This window comes from Dioszegia hungarica (genome assembly GCF_025882075.1).
Source record: "Dioszegia hungarica strain PDD-24b-2 chromosome Unknown MKK02contig_8, whole genome shotgun sequence".
In the NCBI taxonomy this organism is placed as follows: Eukaryota; Fungi; Basidiomycota; class Tremellomycetes; order Tremellales; family Bulleribasidiaceae; genus Dioszegia; species Dioszegia hungarica.
The window spans coordinates 2082200-2099862 of record NW_026515770.1 but is presented as its reverse complement, the minus strand read 5'-3'; the positions used below and the strand labels follow the sequence as shown (position 1 = coordinate 2099862).

General features: G+C 57.2%; 8 protein-coding genes across 8 annotated transcripts; 6 read left to right on the top strand and 2 right to left on the bottom strand.

Annotated features, from left to right (window-relative positions):
* Positions 1 to 90: 90 nt before the first annotated feature.
* MKK02DRAFT_44504 (uncharacterized protein) lies at positions 91 to 2127 on the top strand (the record flags this gene model as incomplete). Its single annotated transcript, XM_053092960.1, has 1 exon — positions 91 to 2127. The coding sequence occupies one exon, from the start codon at positions 91 to 93 to the stop codon at positions 2125 to 2127; it is 2037 nt and encodes a 678-aa protein (XP_052945585.1).
* Positions 2128 to 2502: 375 nt separating this feature from the next.
* MKK02DRAFT_44503 (glycoside hydrolase superfamily) lies at positions 2503 to 4185 on the top strand (the record flags this gene model as incomplete). Its single annotated transcript, XM_053092959.1, has 8 exons — positions 2503 to 2639; positions 2690 to 2794; positions 2841 to 2961; positions 3010 to 3232; positions 3282 to 3416; positions 3465 to 3692; positions 3749 to 3892; positions 3941 to 4185. 8 exons carry the CDS (start codon positions 2503 to 2505, stop codon positions 4183 to 4185), a joined length of 1338 nt encoding a protein of 445 aa, XP_052945584.1.
* Positions 4186 to 4389: 204 nt separating this feature from the next.
* MKK02DRAFT_44502 (uncharacterized protein) lies at positions 4390 to 6699 on the bottom strand (the record flags this gene model as incomplete). Its single annotated transcript, XM_053092958.1, has 11 exons — positions 4390 to 4444; positions 4497 to 4529; positions 4575 to 4683; positions 4733 to 4794; positions 4844 to 5263; positions 5309 to 5389; positions 5442 to 5493; positions 5540 to 5615; positions 5664 to 5900; positions 5943 to 5990; positions 6037 to 6699. The coding sequence occupies 11 exons, from the start codon at positions 6697 to 6699 to the stop codon at positions 4390 to 4392; spliced, it is 1836 nt and encodes a 611-aa protein (XP_052945583.1).
* An 862-nt stretch (positions 6700 to 7561) lies between these two features.
* On the top strand, positions 7562 to 9595 carry MKK02DRAFT_44501 (beta-galactosidase; the record flags this gene model as incomplete). Its single annotated transcript, XM_053092957.1, has 1 exon — positions 7562 to 9595. The coding sequence occupies one exon, from the start codon at positions 7562 to 7564 to the stop codon at positions 9593 to 9595; it is 2034 nt and encodes a 677-aa protein (XP_052945582.1).
* A 309-nt stretch (positions 9596 to 9904) lies between these two features.
* On the top strand, positions 9905 to 10457 carry MKK02DRAFT_27505 (RmlC-like cupin domain-containing protein; the record flags this gene model as incomplete). Its single annotated transcript, XM_053087357.1, has 3 exons — positions 9905 to 10057; positions 10106 to 10229; positions 10306 to 10457. 3 exons carry the CDS (start codon positions 9905 to 9907, stop codon positions 10455 to 10457), a joined length of 429 nt encoding a protein of 142 aa, XP_052945581.1.
* Positions 10458 to 11159: 702 nt separating this feature from the next.
* On the top strand, positions 11160 to 12342 carry MKK02DRAFT_44499 (uncharacterized protein; the record flags this gene model as incomplete). Its single annotated transcript, XM_053092956.1, has 3 exons — positions 11160 to 11237; positions 11291 to 11933; positions 11984 to 12342. The coding sequence occupies 3 exons, from the start codon at positions 11160 to 11162 to the stop codon at positions 12340 to 12342; spliced, it is 1080 nt and encodes a 359-aa protein (XP_052945580.1).
* Positions 12343 to 13905: 1563 nt separating this feature from the next.
* Positions 13906 to 14727, top strand: MKK02DRAFT_44498 (uncharacterized protein; the record flags this gene model as incomplete). The annotated part of the gene is made up of 1 exon (XM_053092955.1): positions 13906 to 14727. One exon carries the CDS (start codon positions 13906 to 13908, stop codon positions 14725 to 14727), a length of 822 nt encoding a protein of 273 aa, XP_052945579.1.
* A 541-nt stretch (positions 14728 to 15268) lies between these two features.
* On the bottom strand, positions 15269 to 16852 carry MKK02DRAFT_24805 (fatty acid desaturase-domain-containing protein; the record flags this gene model as incomplete). Its single annotated transcript, XM_053086939.1, has 2 exons — positions 15269 to 16622; positions 16674 to 16852. The coding sequence occupies 2 exons, from the start codon at positions 16850 to 16852 to the stop codon at positions 15269 to 15271; spliced, it is 1533 nt and encodes a 510-aa protein (XP_052945578.1).
* Positions 16853 to 17663: the final 811 nt, after the last annotated feature.

The following is a 17663-nucleotide window of genomic DNA, read 5'->3' as shown; positions in this document are numbered from 1 at the left end:
GATGAAGCCGTGTGATGTCTACCGTGGGTGCTTTACTGATGAAATAGGCTGTCGCCTCTCTCCTCTCCCCGCCGAGGATCCCCATCCATCATGTCCTCCCCTCTTGCGTCTCCACGATCATCCACCTCCTCGACCGAGATGCACACCTCGGAACCCCCTCTTACGCCCATGTCCGAGGTGGGTCTGGAGAAGGCGACCGAAAGCCTGATCCTGCGAGATCACGACATGGATGAGGAGGTCGTCTCTATCCCATCACCTGCGGGCGGGCGAGGCAAGGAGGCGGTCATCAAGCCTATAACGCAGGGCCGGCAGGCGTATAGGACCCGCCCGGATTCGCGGGAGACTGCCCATGATCAATTCGCGGGGTTCTCATTTGGCGGACCCCCATCACTTGAGCAACCCATCGGCCAGAACCACGCCTATGCGGACGAGATAGCTCCGTCTCCCGTCATGGGCAGCCATGGTCCATCGCCCCTCGCAGCGCTCCCCATCCCTTCATCCCGCGGACCTCGGAGGTCCCCTAGTCCCCCTCTGCCCTCCGCATCCTTCTCCTTCGGCTCCTGCCCCTCCATGCCCCTCGCTAGCACCCCTACGGCGGAACTCGGCGCCTTCGAGTACCCGGACAACGAGTATGGCCAACCTCACCCTGACCGCCCTCTCCCTTCCGCTTTACAGTCTACGGGCATGCGCGCCTCTGACTCAACATCCTCCACTTCCAGCTTCTCCTCCACCTCGTCCTCCTTCTCCCGGGGCTCAGCATCATCTATCCGCGGGTCGGTCCCCCTCGGTCTGGCGCTCGGCGAATCTCACCGCCGGAACAGCATCATCTCGCGTCCAACTCTGCACACTGCCCCCTCTTCCTCATACACGAGATACAGCTCTTCCTCTACCTCGGGCTATCCTAGTATGCCACAGACAAGGCGAAGTTCCACTACCTCCACAATCACCACTATCCCCTCTGCTGGTCGAAGACCAAGCATCATCCACTCTTCTACCACTGAGTTGGGCTCAACAGTCCCGCTACCTAGCATCCCCTCCGCCTACCCCGGCGCCCCTGACGAGCCCTCGTCATTCACCTCCACTACCGCCCCGTCTACGCCGTACAACGTCAATAAACGGCGTGACTCTATCCTCTTCACCCCAAAACACCTGCATCAGCCCATCCCACCCTCCCTACTCGCCCGGAGAGGTTCTATGCCCGTCGCAGCCCTCGAGGGGAACGTACCTGGCTCGAGTCCTCGCCGGGCCTTCAATTCCCGCTCGAGCATCTCGATTCCGGTAGCGGGCTACGGTGCCGCCGGGCAGATAACGAGTCATCGGCTGTACCATCGGCGAGAGAGCGTGCTTAGTGTGGGCTCGAGTCAGGGGAGCGGAAGTACCGTGCGTGCACCGGGGGAAGAGGTGTCGAGGCGGTCTAGTCTGAGGGAGACGGGAAGAAGAGCTGGCAGCAGAGAAGTCGGAAGAAGAGAAAGCGCAGCAACGGAGACTGCGGAAGCGAAGGGCTCGGCGGAAGAGGAGCAGGAGAGAAGAGGGAGTGGTGGGCTCGCGAGGAGGGCGAGTATGCCCATACATCACGCGCTGTCGTCGACGACGCGAGTGCAGGCACAACAGGCGTATCGATTTGGTGCCGGTGGGAGTGGGCCACTCTCAGCATCGGACGCTTTGTCGAGCTCTCCGTCTTCGGCATCTCGGTCGACTCTCCCTCCGTCGAGCTATAATTCCCCCTCACGTCGGTCGAAAGCTTTACAATCAGGAGCACCGACATCGGATCTCGGTGTACCGGGATCAAGGCGAGAATCACATTCCGGACCCGAAGCCGAGCACACTCGGAGGTGGACACCTAGACCTAGTCTGTCCGGACGGACCCTGTCGAGCTCGGAAGAGTCGGACGAGAGCGGGGAAGGTGCGAGCGATGGTCTGGTCGATGGGAGGGAGAAGAATGCACAAAGCGGGGAGGGCGTATTGTTCTCGGACCCATTCTTGGGGTCCAGGCAGACTTCAGCGAAGGGGGAGGGCGACGGGGCGGATACCGAGGAGCAGGCGGATCTGGGGAGAAGGGACTCGTTGGCGCACAGAGGGAGGCCAACTCTGGAGACTGTGGATTCGGACCAGACTGAGAGGGGATGAGGGGGGATTTCCAGGCTCACAGAGGACAGTATTTAGCATGGGTATAATGGGTCTTTGCGTGCGGCGGAGGCGAATTGCAACTTATCAGTATATCTACATCTAGGTCTGCATCTATTTAGCATCTTGTATTATCGCGAGTCGGATTGATAGGATCATAGCCTCGCACTGCAAACCGAGTGGGGCAAAGTGGGGAACGCCGATGACGTACGTCCCAAGACATTCGCCACCCAACTCGTTGAAAAGACCTCGCGCACCGCCCTCGCAGTCTTTGACAGGTATCTTCTAGACGAGATTGTGACTCTCAGGAGACGGCAGCGTAACGACTGAGGACAGAGGGTCGCTCATTACTGGCCACATTCTCCCTTCAACCGATCGATGCTCTCCCGCCTGCTGCCCTTCCTTTTGGCGACCACGACTGCTATTCTCGCGCAGACCGATCGGGCAAAGTATCTCGCCTCGGGCGATACTATCCGGGGCGTCAATCTCGGCGGGTGGCTATTGACTGAAAGATGGTACGCTCATGCTCCACCTGCTGTGCATGATGATGAAGCTGAGTCAATAGGATTACACCCTCGGTGTACAGAGGAACGGGCGCATATGACGAATGGCACCTTTGCGCTTCGTTAGGCAGATCAAGCTGTCGCAGCCTGCTCGAGCGGCATTGGGAGTGAGTCTGGTACCCAGAGTCTAGGCTACCGGAGCTGATGATGTAGTTCGTTCTATACCTACGACGATCTGGCGGACATCAAAGCGGCCGGGCTCAATTCACTACGCATACCAGTGGGATACTGGGCGGTAGATCTAGCTGACTATGAGCCATATACCAATGGCCAAGTGAGTCCTCCCATTATGTAACGCATCTGGGCCATGGCTGACGGGCAGTATCCCTACCTGGTCCGCCTAATACTCTGGGCTAAGATGCTCGGCCTCTCAGCGTCGATCGACCTCCACGGCCTCCCTGGTTCTCAGAACGGGCAGGACAATTCGGGATTGACGGGCGGAGTATACTTTGCGGCGAACAGCAGTAATACGGATCGAGGACTCCAGGTGCTTGGGAATCTGTCGAGGGAATTTTCGGGGGATCAGTATGGCGGAGTCGTGAAGAGTGCGTACCCTAGGTCCGCAACCGGTAGGGGGTCCCCGCTGATTGTTAGGTATCGAACTCATGAATGAGCCCAGAATAGGAGGGTCCAGTTCTTTCTCGATGGATCAGCTCAAGGCATTCTATACAGCCGGGATCAAGACGGTGCGCGATTCTAGCGGGGGCAAGCTGAGCGCGACGATACATGGTGAGCCCCATTCTTCCCTACCCTCTGCGCTCAAAATTGACCCCGTAGATGCCTTCTATGGACCGTCATACTGGAGGTACTACGACCCTACCTCCACTACCGCCTCTTCTCCTGTCAACTACGTCGCTATAGATACACATCAATACTATGCCTTCCCGCCCCTCCAGAACCTCACCCAGTCGGTCATCCTGCAGTCGGTCTGCAATATCTCAAAGATCCTCAAGGGGACGAGCGGGATTCCGCGCATCAATGTCGGCGAGTGGAGCTTGGAGACTGGTATGTCGATTCACAAGTGTGGCTTGTCAGTCCTGTTCTTAAAGCTGACCCGATAGGTAACGCGCACGAAACAACCTCAACGACCTACGCGAACTCGCAGGAGAAACGGACGTGGTTGCGGAAACTGTTCGAAGCGCAGCTTGCGGCTTATACCCCGAATGGCCCAAATCAGCCCTCTGGTGGATGGTATTACTGGACATGTGAGCCCCTTTTATCATCCTATATGAGCTAATTTGCTGATCAAGCAGGGAAAACGGAGAACGACATCGATACCTGGTCATACCGTCGTGGAGTGTGGGACGGGTATATTCCCAAAGACGTCTCGAACGCCTCTACTCTGGCATTCCCGCTCAGATCGGATGGGTGCATCGATGATACGTTTGCGTACCAGGCGCCTTCGAGACCTGGGAGTGCGCGCGCAGCTAGAAGATGGATAGGGTGGGCAGGGACTACGGCGGTTGGACTGGCGGTGGCGGCGATTTGTGTGATGTGATCTGAGTGAGCATACGTAGTGGACTAGATCGTAGATGACATTTTGTTGTATCCATTGGCAGCTGCAACACTCCCCGTCATACGTGAAGTAGCTTGATCAGATCAGAGAAGCAAAAGTCATGGTTGTACATGATGGATGCGCGTCAAAGACGGCCTAATAACTTATTCACATAATGAGCGGGGGAGGGACAGTCCTGCCGAGAACTTAGTCCTCCTCGCCGTGGCCGTTGGGCAGGGATCGGAATCGGCAGCTATCGCCACTGGAAACATCAGCTCGCTGATCTCTGCAGAGGATATCGAGTCATGACTCACAATTTGCAAGAATCGCCGCGAGGGCAGAAATGACTAGCACGTCAGCCCAAAGTTTCAAAGCGGAAAATGAGGACGTACCCATAGACACACTCCTCTTCAGAGTAGTGACACTTGTTGTTTCGGATGTATGGGCAGACCATCTCTTTGGCGAGCCGGCGGAGGTCGTCTATCTCCTCGTCATTCAGGTCTGACCGACATCAGCGGAGCTCAACATTTGACGACGTGTAAACACTCACTATAATCATGCGAATAGTCACAGTTCTCGCCCGCCTTACAGCCCCTATCGGATAAATAATACCTACCGGAGTCAGCTCTGTAGCCTGCATATATCAGACAGATCAGCTCACGTATGGCAAGGCCTCGGATCAAGCGTCCTGACCGAGTATCCCTTCGACTTGCCATTCGCCGCAAACTTCTTCTTCTTGTTTACCTTAGTATCATTATGGTTGTCCTTCTTGGCCGGAGTAGGCTTCTTGGCGACCTCCTTCCACTCCAGTACCTCCACACTCCCAGCGGCGGAGCTACGATCATCGTCGTCCGTCATGTTCAACTTGGACTTGGACTTTTGGGCAGGAGGCGGCTTCTTGGGTGCCGAGGCGGGCGTAGGGGGCGCGGCGGCGATAGATGAGAATGAGAGCGGGACCTTTGTCGTACGGAAGAGATCGGGGATGACGACTACTCGAGACATGTATTGGCGGAGCTGGCCGGCGAGGTCGGTGTAGCCCTTGAGCAGGAGAAGCTTCGATAGGCGGTTCTCGGTTTGGAGGCTGGTACGTCAGCTGAGCCCCGAGGTCGTACGTAGTGTAGCTCACGAAGACAGAATATTGGCATAACCGTTATCGTGCGAAGCCCCGAGAACGATCATCTCGCACTGCGGGCTCCTAGCGTACAGCCTGAGATGTTCTATTGGTCAGCTAGGAACGGGCGGCTGGTAGAAAGGCAGACGTGCCCCTGATCTTAGCGTCGGCAGCCTCCTTGCCAGGTCCAACATCGATGACTGCGACGTAAGCAAAGTCCCTATCTTAGTACAGTTTGTAGCGCACTAGAGATGAGCTCGTGAGCGGCACTGAGGCCCTCGAAGAAGCTATTGTAACCTTTCCAATCGGGGACTATCTTTGCCTGGCTCTCGTCAGCAGGTCTCTGTATGTCCGATGGCTGATAGCTTACGTTAATGAGGACTTGACCAAGACCAGCCTTATTCAAGAAGACATTGATCATCGCCGTGCCGATCTCCCTAGCCGGAGCAGCCTCGATCTCTGCGGCATCGAGGGTGACGTCCGCGCCGAAATGCTTCGAGGTCGGTGAGATCTGGGCGTGGCTGAGCATATGGGACAGGGACGAGCGAAGCTTTCGAGCTGCGTTGAGACCGCCCTTGTAGCCTGCTTGGAGGAGGGCATCTTGGAACTGGTCGTCAGCTCAAGCAACTGAAGAGATCGGTTGATTCACGATGAGACCATCGCCATCGATCAGGACAACGGAGAAGGAGGCGGCGAACTGCTCATCAGCCCAAGTCACTTCATGTCCTGCAGATCCAACTCACCTGCTTTGCGTCTCCCGCAGCCTTGTTCGACTCCATCTTGTCGCGATACTCTAGCACCGCCTGCTCTATTCCCTTCTTCTCCTCTCCGACCTTGGCCCACTCGTTCTTCCACATCTCCGCCTCCTTCTTGAGCTTCTCCACTTCTTCAGCGGCGCGGGCCATAGGACCGATCAGCCCCTGGAGGGAAGCGAGGTGAGACATCGCCTGCGTGGCGGCGTGTCCCATCGGTGCGACCGGTCCCTGGATCTGCTGGGTTGCTTGAGGCGGACGGTAGGCGTTATCGGTGGCAGTAGGGAAGAGCGGAGCCGTCCTAGGCCCTTCCTGAGGCGTTCCATACTTCATGTCGAAGGCACCACCTGGCCCCGACTCGAGACCCCGGCCCGATCGGCCCCAGTCATCCCATATGCTACCGACGGATTCGGGGACGCCGTATTCGGTGACGCCATTAGTCTGGTTGAGACGAGTGCGGGCGAGGAGATTGGTGAGACCCAGATCATCGACTTTGCGAGTCTGAGTATACATAGTCGTAGGCTGACCAATGGCGCCTGGGCCGGGCGAGCCGGGGACACCGAATCCGAGGTGTGGGTGAGGTGAGTCCATCGCGAGATCGTCGTCGTCTACGAGGCCGGCTGTAACAAAGAGGGTATCAGTAAAGCCCATCATGGTCGGAACGAGTAAAAGACGAGGGGTTGGAGTACTCACGGTCCCTCTTCTATACTTGGCTGACGCTATGATCGCTGGGCAGCGAGACCGCCGCCCTGGAAGATCCTTTCACGAGCTATGAAAGGTACAGCTGAAGGGAGATGTGGGTTATGGGGCGGTGGCAGGGGTCAAGATGACGAAAGGAGCAGATGTGGCTATTCCCAAGGAGATATGCGATGATAGGATGCGTGTAGATGTATGTGGACAATGGGTGAGATGGATGGTATGAAGATGGTAAGCACCTCGAGGCCGCAAAATTCGGTCAGCTTCCATATCCGTGCGTGGTCAAAATGACCGTGTTTCAGATTCGACCCCCCACTTCATCACATACTGTCAGGCTGCAGATTTCTCCGTCTGGCAGCGGACACGACTGTAACAGAGGTGGAGAGTCTTGCTGGGGGGCTGCCAGAGTATTCATCGCGGAAATGCTCTGCGCGAGGACATGTCTGAAACAGAGCACCCTCCACGGGCGTTCGCAGCTAGGTCAACGGTATAGCAGGGACCTGGTCAAGCTTGACCTCAGAGCCGCTCCATGAAGCCCTTACTGCTCTGTCTGCCGGCTCACACCACTTGTGTGAAGGCATGAGCAGCATTTCCGTCACAGCAAGCAGTCTATGGTCAGCATCAGAGTCTGCAGAATGCCACGAACCGGATGTATGACGTATTGCCGGTATGACCGGTACCGGGCCGGCGGGCAAGCCAGCCTCATCAGCTGCCTTCTTGCTCCCTTTGTCCACCATTCACCTTCCCCTCGATGCAGCACCTTTCCATCGATATCTGCTTCACCGAGCCAGCATCTCCCTCATCCATCACAGCCAGCAGCATGCCGGAGCTCACTCCCAAAACAGAGTCCACCAGCTCCGCTCGTCCCGCTTGGCCTGCCATCAAAGGGCTCGGATTCGGCGGGGACTACAATCCTGAGCAATGGCCGCGCTCGGTCTGGGAGGAAGACATGAGGCTCATGAAGGCGGCGGGAGTCAATGTCGTCTCCGTCGCAATCTTCTCGTGGGCTTTGCTGCAGCCCACAGAGGATACGTGGGACTTCAAATGGCTCGACGAGATCATCGATCTCTTGCATGAGAACGGCATCGCGGTCGATCTGGCTACTGCCACGGCCTCCCCACCTCCTTGGCTCACCATCAAACATCCGGAAATCCTCCCTGTCACGTCTGACGGCAAGGTGCTCAACCAAGGCGGTCGGCAGCACTGGCGTCCTACCTCCCCCATCTACCGCAAGTACGCCATGGGCATCGTCCGCAAATTGGCGGAACGGTACGGATCCCACCCCGCCGTCGTAGCTTGGCACGTCAACAACGAGCTGGGATGCCACAATCACTTTGACTACTCGTCAGACGCGGCGGCGGCGTTCAGGGTGTTTCTGAAGAAGCGGTATGGAAAGGTGGAGAAGTTGAATGACGCGTGGGGGACGGCCTTCTGGTCGCAGCACTACTCTACCTTTGACGACATCCTACCTCCTGTCCTCGCCACTACCTTCCCTAATCCGGGCCAGCAGCTGGACTGGCGACGCTTCTCCTCCACCGCGCTCAAAGAGTGGTACATCGCCGAGCGGGAAATCCTCCATTCCATCACGCCGGACATTCCCGTCACCACCAACTTTATGATCATGGGGGATCAGAAGGACCGGGACTACTCGGACTGGGCGGGAGAGCTCGACTTTGTCTCGAATGACCACTACGTCACCCACCCTCTTTACGGTCGAGACGAGCTCAGCTTTTCGGCGAGCTTTACCAGCGGGGTCAGCGGCCGCATGCCCTGGTTCCTCATGGAGCACTCTACCAGCGCGGTCAACTGGCAAGCCATCAACGTGCCCAAACGGTCCGGCGAGATCGCGCGGGATTCGCTCTCCCACGTCGCGCACGGAGCGGACGCGGTCTGCTATTTCCAGTGGCGGCAGTCCAGGGCGGGCGCGGAAAAGTACCACTCGTCGATGGTGCCGCATGCGGGGGAGGACAGTCAGGTGTTCAGGGATGTCTGCAAGTTGGGGCAGAATCTCAAGGATTTGGAGGAGATCAAGGGGTCCAAGAAGGAGCCGGCGCACGTGGCGATTGTGCTCGACTATGAGTCGTGGTGGGTGTCTGAGCTGGACTCCCACCCGTCCACTCTGCTCAAATACCACCAAGAGGCGCTCGACTGGTTCGTCGCCCTCATCAATCTCGGGGTGAGGGTGGACGTCGTCCCTGTCCTGAGCGACTGGTCAGCCTACAAGGCCATTATCTCCCCCATCCTCCACGTCATCGATACCTCCCTCCAGCACCGCATCACCAAGTACGTCGACAACGGCGGTCATCTCGTCGCTACCTACTTCTCGGGCATCGTCAACTCGGATGACCACATCTACCTTGGCGGGTATCCCGGGGCGCTGAGGGACGTACTGGGCATCAAGGTGGAGGAGTTTGCGCCGATGCGCGAGGGAGAGAAGCGAGAGCTGGACGATGGAAGTTACGGGACGCTCTGGTCTGAGCCGATCCAAGTGGGAGAGGGGGTCGAGACGCTGCGCAAGTGGAAGGAGGGGGGTGCGGCGGTGACGAGAAGGATCGAGGGCAAAGGGTCGGCGAGCTATGTCTCGACTCGGCTTGGGGCGGAGGGGTTAGGGAAGGGATTGCTGGGCGACTTGATGAGCCATGCGGGTGTCAAGAGCGAGATGCCAAAGGCGATGCAGGGGAAGGTGGAGCATGTGACAAGGAGCAAGGAAGGGAAGAGGTGGGACTTCTACATCAACAGGACGGATGAGAGTGTGGGGATGGAGGGAGTGAAAGGGAAGGTCGTTGTCAGTACGGGCGAAGCGGGTAAGGGGGAATTGGCTGGTAGAGGCGTTGTAGTTGTTCAGCAGGAGTAGCTTAGTTGTAGTTAGGAGCGATCATAGGGTATCTAGATTACTCGTAGTATCTTGTGAGAGATGCCTGTAGGGTTTAGCTGTATGTTATCTGGTATGTCCTCCTGCGCACACGTTGTACTAGAAGCCAGCTTCGGAGTACGGAGCAGCTGTCTCCGAGACGAGGAATGTGGGTTCACCGATGATGTCATGGCGATTCCAGCTCCTTTCAAGATCGCTCATCTGGACCATCATCAGACTTGACTCACTTCTCTACATCGAACACACTAATAGCAACCCTCATTCCTATACATCACAATCAAGTCATCCACAATGTCCGGCCCACCCGCGCACAAGATGGTCCACCTCGAGGCGATCAACGCCCTGCCGTCGCAGTACAAGGACTTCCGGACCGTCCTCTGGACAGGCGAGAGCAGTCAGCTCGTGCTCATGACTGTCCCCGTCGGAGGCGATATTGGAGAGGAGGTGAGCGGTCTGCTCCGGCATACTCAAAGGGGCTCGACTAACGTATAGGTCCACGAGGTTGACCAGCACCTTATATTTACCTCCGGAATCTGCAAGGCGATCGTCGCGGGTGAGGAGAAGGAGGTGAAGGCCGGTGATCTGGTCATTGTGCCGCAGGGGACTAAGCACAACTGTGAGTTGTAACGCACTCTCCGAGATCATCTTCCAGCTATGCTGGGGGCGAATGATGCGCTTTGCTGACTGTTCAGTCATCAACACCGGCCCCACCCCTCTCTGCCTCTACACCGTTTACGCCCCGGCCGAGCACGACCCCAAGTCGAAGCACAAGACGAAGGAGGAGGGTGACAAGCTGGAGGATGAGGGCAAGGACGAGGCACCAGAGTGGGCGCAGCCCAAGTAGGCGGTTGATCGTTGGCCTGGCGGGGCTCCCATTTGCCTGACTGCCCTTGTAGATGGATAATAAGAAGTGAAGTGAGCTATGTAGCTGACCGCTTGTCTGTCTGGAGGGGCCCCAAGGCACTGCCTCCTTGATCGTGACCCACATGCTCATAGCATATGGCAGCAGGGGAGACCTATAACTGTATGTATGGCGTCCCCATTACGTGATGCGGAGTTGAGATAACGGCCGCGCCGGGTGAGTCAACCGGTTCGCCCGCTTCGGCCTTGGCCAGATTTGGCTGAACGCGTCAAGACGAAGCTTTTATCTTTTGTACATCTCACTCTCCAACTTCATCTTGTATCTTACACACCGCCTACTCATAGCTTGCCTGGTTCCTGACTGGAGGGACTCCAAAGAACCACAGCGCATTCCTCATCCTTACTTGCCAATCCGGGTTCATCGGAGGCGCCGTCAGCCTCACTACATGTGCTTGTGTACAGCCGGGTCTTGATCTTGACCTTGTTCAACGTCTCCAGGTCAGTCCTGCCAACCCCAACCGCATCTTGGGGTACAGCCGCTGATTTTGTTCCAGACCAATCGCTCTCAGGGTTCCACTATCTTACCGGTACCCCTCTTCACGGTCATACCTTCTTCTCCTCTCCTCTCAACCTTGTCAGCATGCTGTCATCGCAAGGTAGCATTGGGCCAGACTGGGCGGCGTCGATGTCAGCTGGAGGCGAGGAGTTGATTGACCTTCTGCAAGGACAAGGAGGCATTCACGGGTCGGTCGATTACGATATGGTGAGCCCCCTATCCCACTTTCAGAGCCACAATGCTTCCCTGCTGACGACCAGCACCGAGCGGGAAACCATCATTCCTCACAATCCTCGTCCCAAACAACGCAGACAGGCGACAACTCGTACTTTGACGCCTTCGACCTGTCTCAACCGCAAATTCCCACATTGCTGTCCGGTCCATCCCCCTCTCAAGCCAACATGTACCCCCCTTCCAGCCCTGTAGGTCACGGCTTCGCACAGCACGTCACGCCCGCTCAGCTCGCGATGGTGCTCGACCACACCGTCCCCGCGCCGAACAATCCCTATCCCTCGCCCATTTCGGCCGCGCCGGACTGGTATCATAACGGAAACGACTTTGAGGTCCATCACAGCGATGATGCTGGGCCGTCACACCGCCGTTCCAACTCCTCGGCGAGTCACCAAACCAGTACTACCAACGCCACCTCGCGCTCGGTCCCGGCGTCGGATTACTCGTACTCTGCAACGGATATGAGTGAGGGTGAGGATGCCGAGATGGAGCAAGCTGAGGTGGCGGATGGATTGGGCGAGCTGAGCATCGGGCGGGCGGGTCTGAGGGGGGAGAAGACGTGGACGCAGGATGACCAAAATGCGGTGCAGAAGGGCGGCAAGGTCGGGCCGATCCGGAGGTCTAGCGGTGGAGCGGCAAAGAAGGCCGATAAGGAGGTCGATAGGCTGGAGCGTGAGTTAATGACTGGCTTTGTCGCTCTGTGGATGCTGACTGATATCCAGACCGTCGACAGATCAACCGGAAGTCCGCTCAGAAACACCGTCAACGCCGCAAGGACGAGCTCGAAATTCTCACTGCGATGGTCGCGGAGCGAGACTCCAAGATCGCCAACTTGGAAAAGGAACTGGCGGTGGAGAAAGCCAAAGCGGGGCAATTGATGGAATTTGTCAGGCTCAAGAGTAGCTCTGGCGGCTCAGCGCACGGGTCGAAAGGTGGGGATGCTGAAGAATCTGGCAGTGAGAGGGAGGCGGCTGCGGAGAAGGGAGGGCGAAAGACAAGGGGGACAGCCAAGACGAGTACGGCGGGCAAGGGCAAGGCGACGGGGACTGTTTATGGCGATGGGAGGGATGCGGGGTGGTGAGCAAGGAGGTCAATACGAGTAAGCTTTTTCTTTCCTGCTGGACCAAGATAGACTACAACAATAAGTCATGTAGGCAAGGCTGACGCGTCAGCCTGAAAATTGAACTCTCGGCCGCAGCGCTTCCCTCTCAGTGTGTATAGTGCCACTCGAAAGCAGTCCCCTGTCCCTACGATCTTGCCTGTAAAAATCTATCGGTCTTCCCCCTTGTGCACAGCCACCGATCCCAATATACGCCGTCCTATTCCCCCGCCTACCAAATACACATTGCATATCACCAAGGCGTCAATACCGCCTGACATACCTCACCGCCCTCGCCCAGTGAGGAACCACGCTCGATCTTCCCCACCAAACGAGATCACGGTCAGGGGGGCGGCCGCGGGCCAGACGTAGCCGCTACGGCTTCGGCTCAGGAGGAAAGAATAGCAACAAGGTGTGTATAGGAAGGATGGCCTCGAGTTAGCTTATGTGTCTGATTGTAGCTGTGTATATGCTTGATATTCGGCTTGCTCACCAGCTGACTAAGATCTGCAGGCTGGCCTTGCGGATGTCCGTCACCTCCATCGCTGACAGCACTGAAGCTTTGCCCAACTTACGCGTCGTAACAGTGGCCGTTATGATGGAGAAGAACCTGCGGCAGGAGGACAGAGCGGTCTAGACCCCCAAATCCGCGCATGCCTCGCGATGCTCATCCTGGCCCTCCACCGGATTCGATCACCGCTGGCGATCGCCTGTAGCGATCGCCTCCCAAGCTAATCGAGTCTCCGACCATCATTACCATGATCGAGACTCAGCAAGTGTATCATGGGGTCGGTGGAGCGCCAGATGAAAGGAGTAGCACGCCACTCGAGGTGTATCTGGTGCATTAGTGCGGAGTATTATTACAGTGGCGCATCGTCCCATCATGGGTCCGCTGCGGATTTGCTGATCTCAATGACCCAGGCGAGCTAGCGGCGCTGTAAATCTCCCGCTCACACGGCACCCGCCTGATCTCACCATCCGACAATAATCACTGCTCTGCTAGATTAGTAGCACGCGCAGCGGCCACATCGTCGCTCAACCCCGGCGGAGTTTCGATCATGCTAGTCCGGCTTACTCGCCTCCATGGCCTGCTGACTGTCGGGGCTGGACTTGCGACGCCACCTTCTAATTGGGCACCGCTCTCAAGTCAGCTTATACCAGCTCCGACGCAATCTACTTCGCCGCTTTGCCCGTACTCCTTTAATTGTTATCTTCCCGGATGGCGCCTCGGCAACCACACGACAATCAAGATCTCAAAATGACGAGCTTGATTGTCAGGCAGAAGGCCGGGCGGAAAACGGGGTGTCAAACATGAAGCACTAAAATCGTCGGAACCCAGGGGTATGATCCTTTGGGTGGCCAAGGCTGTCTGTGGTATAAGAGCAGGGTTCATGCCCCCATCTGACGATCACATCACACATCACACATCACACATCACACATCACACATCACACATCACACATCACACATCACACACCACACACCACATCCATCATTCCACGGCCCCCCTCGAACACAAGTCTAACCACACTACCGCTCGTCAACATGCCAGCCAACAGCCAGTTGCCCCTTTTCGAGAATGCTCGCGTCTACCCGGATCCTATGACGGCCACGTTCACACAGCATACTGTGCAAGGGTCCTGGGAGCACTCCCAAGACTGCAAGACGTGCCTCAAACCCCACAGCTGGCGGGCGACCTCCAGCCTCAACTTCCCTGGCATGACACTAATCTCGGACACCACGCCCCCACCTGGATGCCACGGGCCGCTCCTCATCATTCCTGACGCAGTGCTCGGCGCAGCTTCCATGTCTATGAGCTTGCTGCAGAACTCCTCTCCCGGTCCAGACTGTACCGTGACGGAGCTTGTCAATAAAATGCAAGACATCCGCCGCGGAGCAAACCTTCCCGCGATCACAGCCGAAGGACAGAGGTGCTGGTTTGAGGATGAGCGTGCACGGGTATGGGAGTTTCGGCCGACCCCGCTGGCGAATCCTGTCACCTCTAGAGCGACATGCGGCAGCTGTGACGTCGGCCTGCACTTCATGCGCTCTGTGCCTGGGAGTGTTGCACTCCTTACTCGCACGGAGGGGTTGACTACCGCCATATCGCAAGGCGATCTTCGCTGGGCAGTCTTCAATCCCTGGGAAGAAAGCAATCCCCCTTCAACGTTTGTTTCGCGCGGCCTCCTTCAGGGCTTCATTGCGAACGCAGACAAAGAATACGTTGCATCCGCCCAGCAGACCGCGGATGCAGGCCAGTGCCCAAGGGAAGCCACAAAGTCCCTCATGCGGAGCCGAATGACCCAAGGCACCGCCACAGCGGTCGCCAAACTGGGTCCCCCTCCACCATACGCTTCTTATGAGTAGCTAGTGATCATACGTGATCACTGCTGCGGTGAGTCGGCGGATGAAGTTTTCTTTGTGCCACCCCATGATCTGTGAATAGCTCTATTGGTCTTGGCTCTGATGTATTTGTCCTACAAGCGAAAAGCATTCTAATGGTCATCACGATCCGACCACCGGCTGTACACTATACGAAACAGCTTGGGCGAGCACATCAAGGGGTGCCTTCCCGAACCCTCTTCACGTAAAGTCTGACTGGGTGGCTTGAGGAATGTCGACGTGTGCCCGGGATGGCGTTCATGTCATGCTGATCTTGATTTACGAAACTGTCAGCTTATCTGTCAAGCTGATAACGGGGGAGGGACGTAAGCGATAAGATGTGAAGGTATGGGTAGGTGTGGGAACATCTTTGCCAGTCAGGCAGCCTGGACCCAAGCCACGCCAGCGCTCTCACGCCAGCGCGAGTTCAAACCTGACAACTTTCGACATACATTTAAAGTCTTTTGCAATATCGTGAACCAACTTAGATCTATCCTTCTAGTTATGCCTTCCCCATATTCTTCCCTTAGATCAATCCCGACTCGCCCGTCTTGGCCATGTGATCCTGGCACTTGACCAGCATCGCCAACTGCGCGCTGATCTCATCCAACCTCGAAATGACCGTCCCGTTCCCCTTGACAAACCCGTAGATGGTGTACTGAATCCCCGTGTCCTTGCAAAACTCCTCAACCAGGGGCTGAATCTTGCGGAGGTTGTGACGGGGAACGCGGGGGAAGAGGTGGTGGATTGCCTGGAATTGGAGACCGCCGTGGAGCCAGTCGAGCCAGATGGGGCAGACGACGTCCATGGTGGTCCGGAGTTGCTTCTGGGCGAACGACTCGTTGTTGCCGAGGTCGCAGGTGGGCATGCCCCAGTGGGAGAGGGTGATTTGGACGTGGAGGAGCATGGTGATGAGGTGGGAGGAGAGGACGAAGGCCACGCGGGTGGGCCAGTCCGGAAGGGTGCGCCAGACGAGGCAGTAGCCAAAGAGGAACCAGTAGGTAATCATTCCGCAGATCTCGGCCGGGCGAGTCCAGGCGGCCGCACCGGACGTCTTGGACCGAGGGGAGATGAGGTGCATCCACCCCAGCGCGTACAGGTTGAACCGTGCGAACGCCATGATGGGATAGTAGGCGTACCGCTGGTAGGGGATGAGGAGCTCGCACGCCTTGTCCCAGACAAAGTCAAAGTTGTAGTAGGTAGAGTGGACGTTGTTGAGCTGGGAGGGGCAGGTAGCGAAGAGGGGAGTGTTTTGGATATCCGGATCGTGCTCCGGGGAGTTGGTGACGAGGTGGTGGACATTGTGGCTGGATTTCCACCACCCAAAGCTGAGGCCGCAGCAAAAGTCGGCGATGAAGATACCGATCATGGTGTCGTAGGTCATGTTTTGGGTGATTGCCCGGTGGCCCGCGTCATGTGCGGTGAACATGATTTGTTGCCAGAACGCACCGAGGGCGATGGCCGAGGGGATGTAGTAACCGCGGTGGAGGAGGGTGAGGAAGGTGATGAAGAGGATAGTGTACCGGATGGATTCCCGTCCATAATCGAGGTAGTTGCAGGTGTAGAAGCCGCCGTCGTGGACTTTTTGGTGGAGGGCATTGTACTTTTCTGTGATGGCTGATTGGGTAACGGGATCTGGGGATGGGTAGGCGGCGAGACACCGGTCGACTTCCGTCTGCATGGCAGCTGCGACGCCGAGGTCCCGATCCGATGGGAGATCCCCAACGATATCCTCCACCCATACCTCCTCCTTGGCCTCCTTTGCGCTCAGCTTGCGGTAGACACCGCCTCTGATGGGTGGGGCAAAGTTGGTCCAGTCTGCGGGTGCGTAGCCTATGCGGTAGGCGGGCATGGTACGGAGGACGTTCTCGCGGTGATATCTGCAGGTTCAGCCAAGGTCTACGCCGTTAAAGGTTGAGATGGAAACTCACGCTTTGATCTCGCTCGTCGCATCATTCCCGACCATGTGCTGAAGCGCTAGCCGACCTCCTGGATGTCTGTCCATCCACGTATCCAGCTGCAGCACCTGTCCCTCGTAAATGACTAGACTGCGCCCCTCTGCGATCATCCCCTCGATAGCGCGCTTGGATATGACCTGGTTGCGCGACATGGTGACGGAGGGGGACATGGTGGTAGGGGATGGGGGATGAGGATGGGAAGTAGTGAGCGTGAGGGGCGAACGAGCGAATGTAGGAGGTGCACTGTAGTCGTAGGTCGAATGAGTGAGACTTGTACCGGAGTCGAGTAGCGCTAAAAAGGCCGAGCGGTGCGGAGGTTATATGGGACGAGGGTAACTGCGGAAGATAAAGCAAGCGGCGGTCTAGGCCGAGAGGGGTGAAGGGGGTCGAGCACAAAGGTGTGGGGTAATGGGGTATTGACAAGACGAGGGGAGGGGAGAGGGGAGTGCGATCCGCTTTGTGCTACAGAGCTACAAGGCAATGAGGATGGAGATGGGATATGGTATGATAGACACCTCTTCTCATCTCCTTGTTTTCTGCCTTTGCCCCTTTTGCCTTTCCGCACTGCATGCATGCTGCGCGCTCCACGTTCCTGGGTCTTGCTGCACCGGCACCCGCTCCGGATCACACCAAGCCCGGCCGGGTTCGCTTGGGATATCGGATAAGAGTGAGCGATTTAAAGGGGCCCTCTGGCGTACCGTCAGAGAAAAAAGAAAGGGGCCACAGATGAAACCGAGCCCGAGTAAAGGGAAAACGGGCCAAATCTCCGGGGCGTGCGGACACCACACAGCCGATAATCAGCCGATAACTTTAAAAGCCCTGAAAGCCAAAGTCTGGGCCCGAGCCGGCCCTCTTGTCCCACGCCTCTTGCCAAGGTTCAGAATTTCCAGGGGGATCGACGTTCAGGGCATGGGGTTGAGCGTTATCGAAGGGGCTCCACTAAACCTTGTCACGGTCTAGACT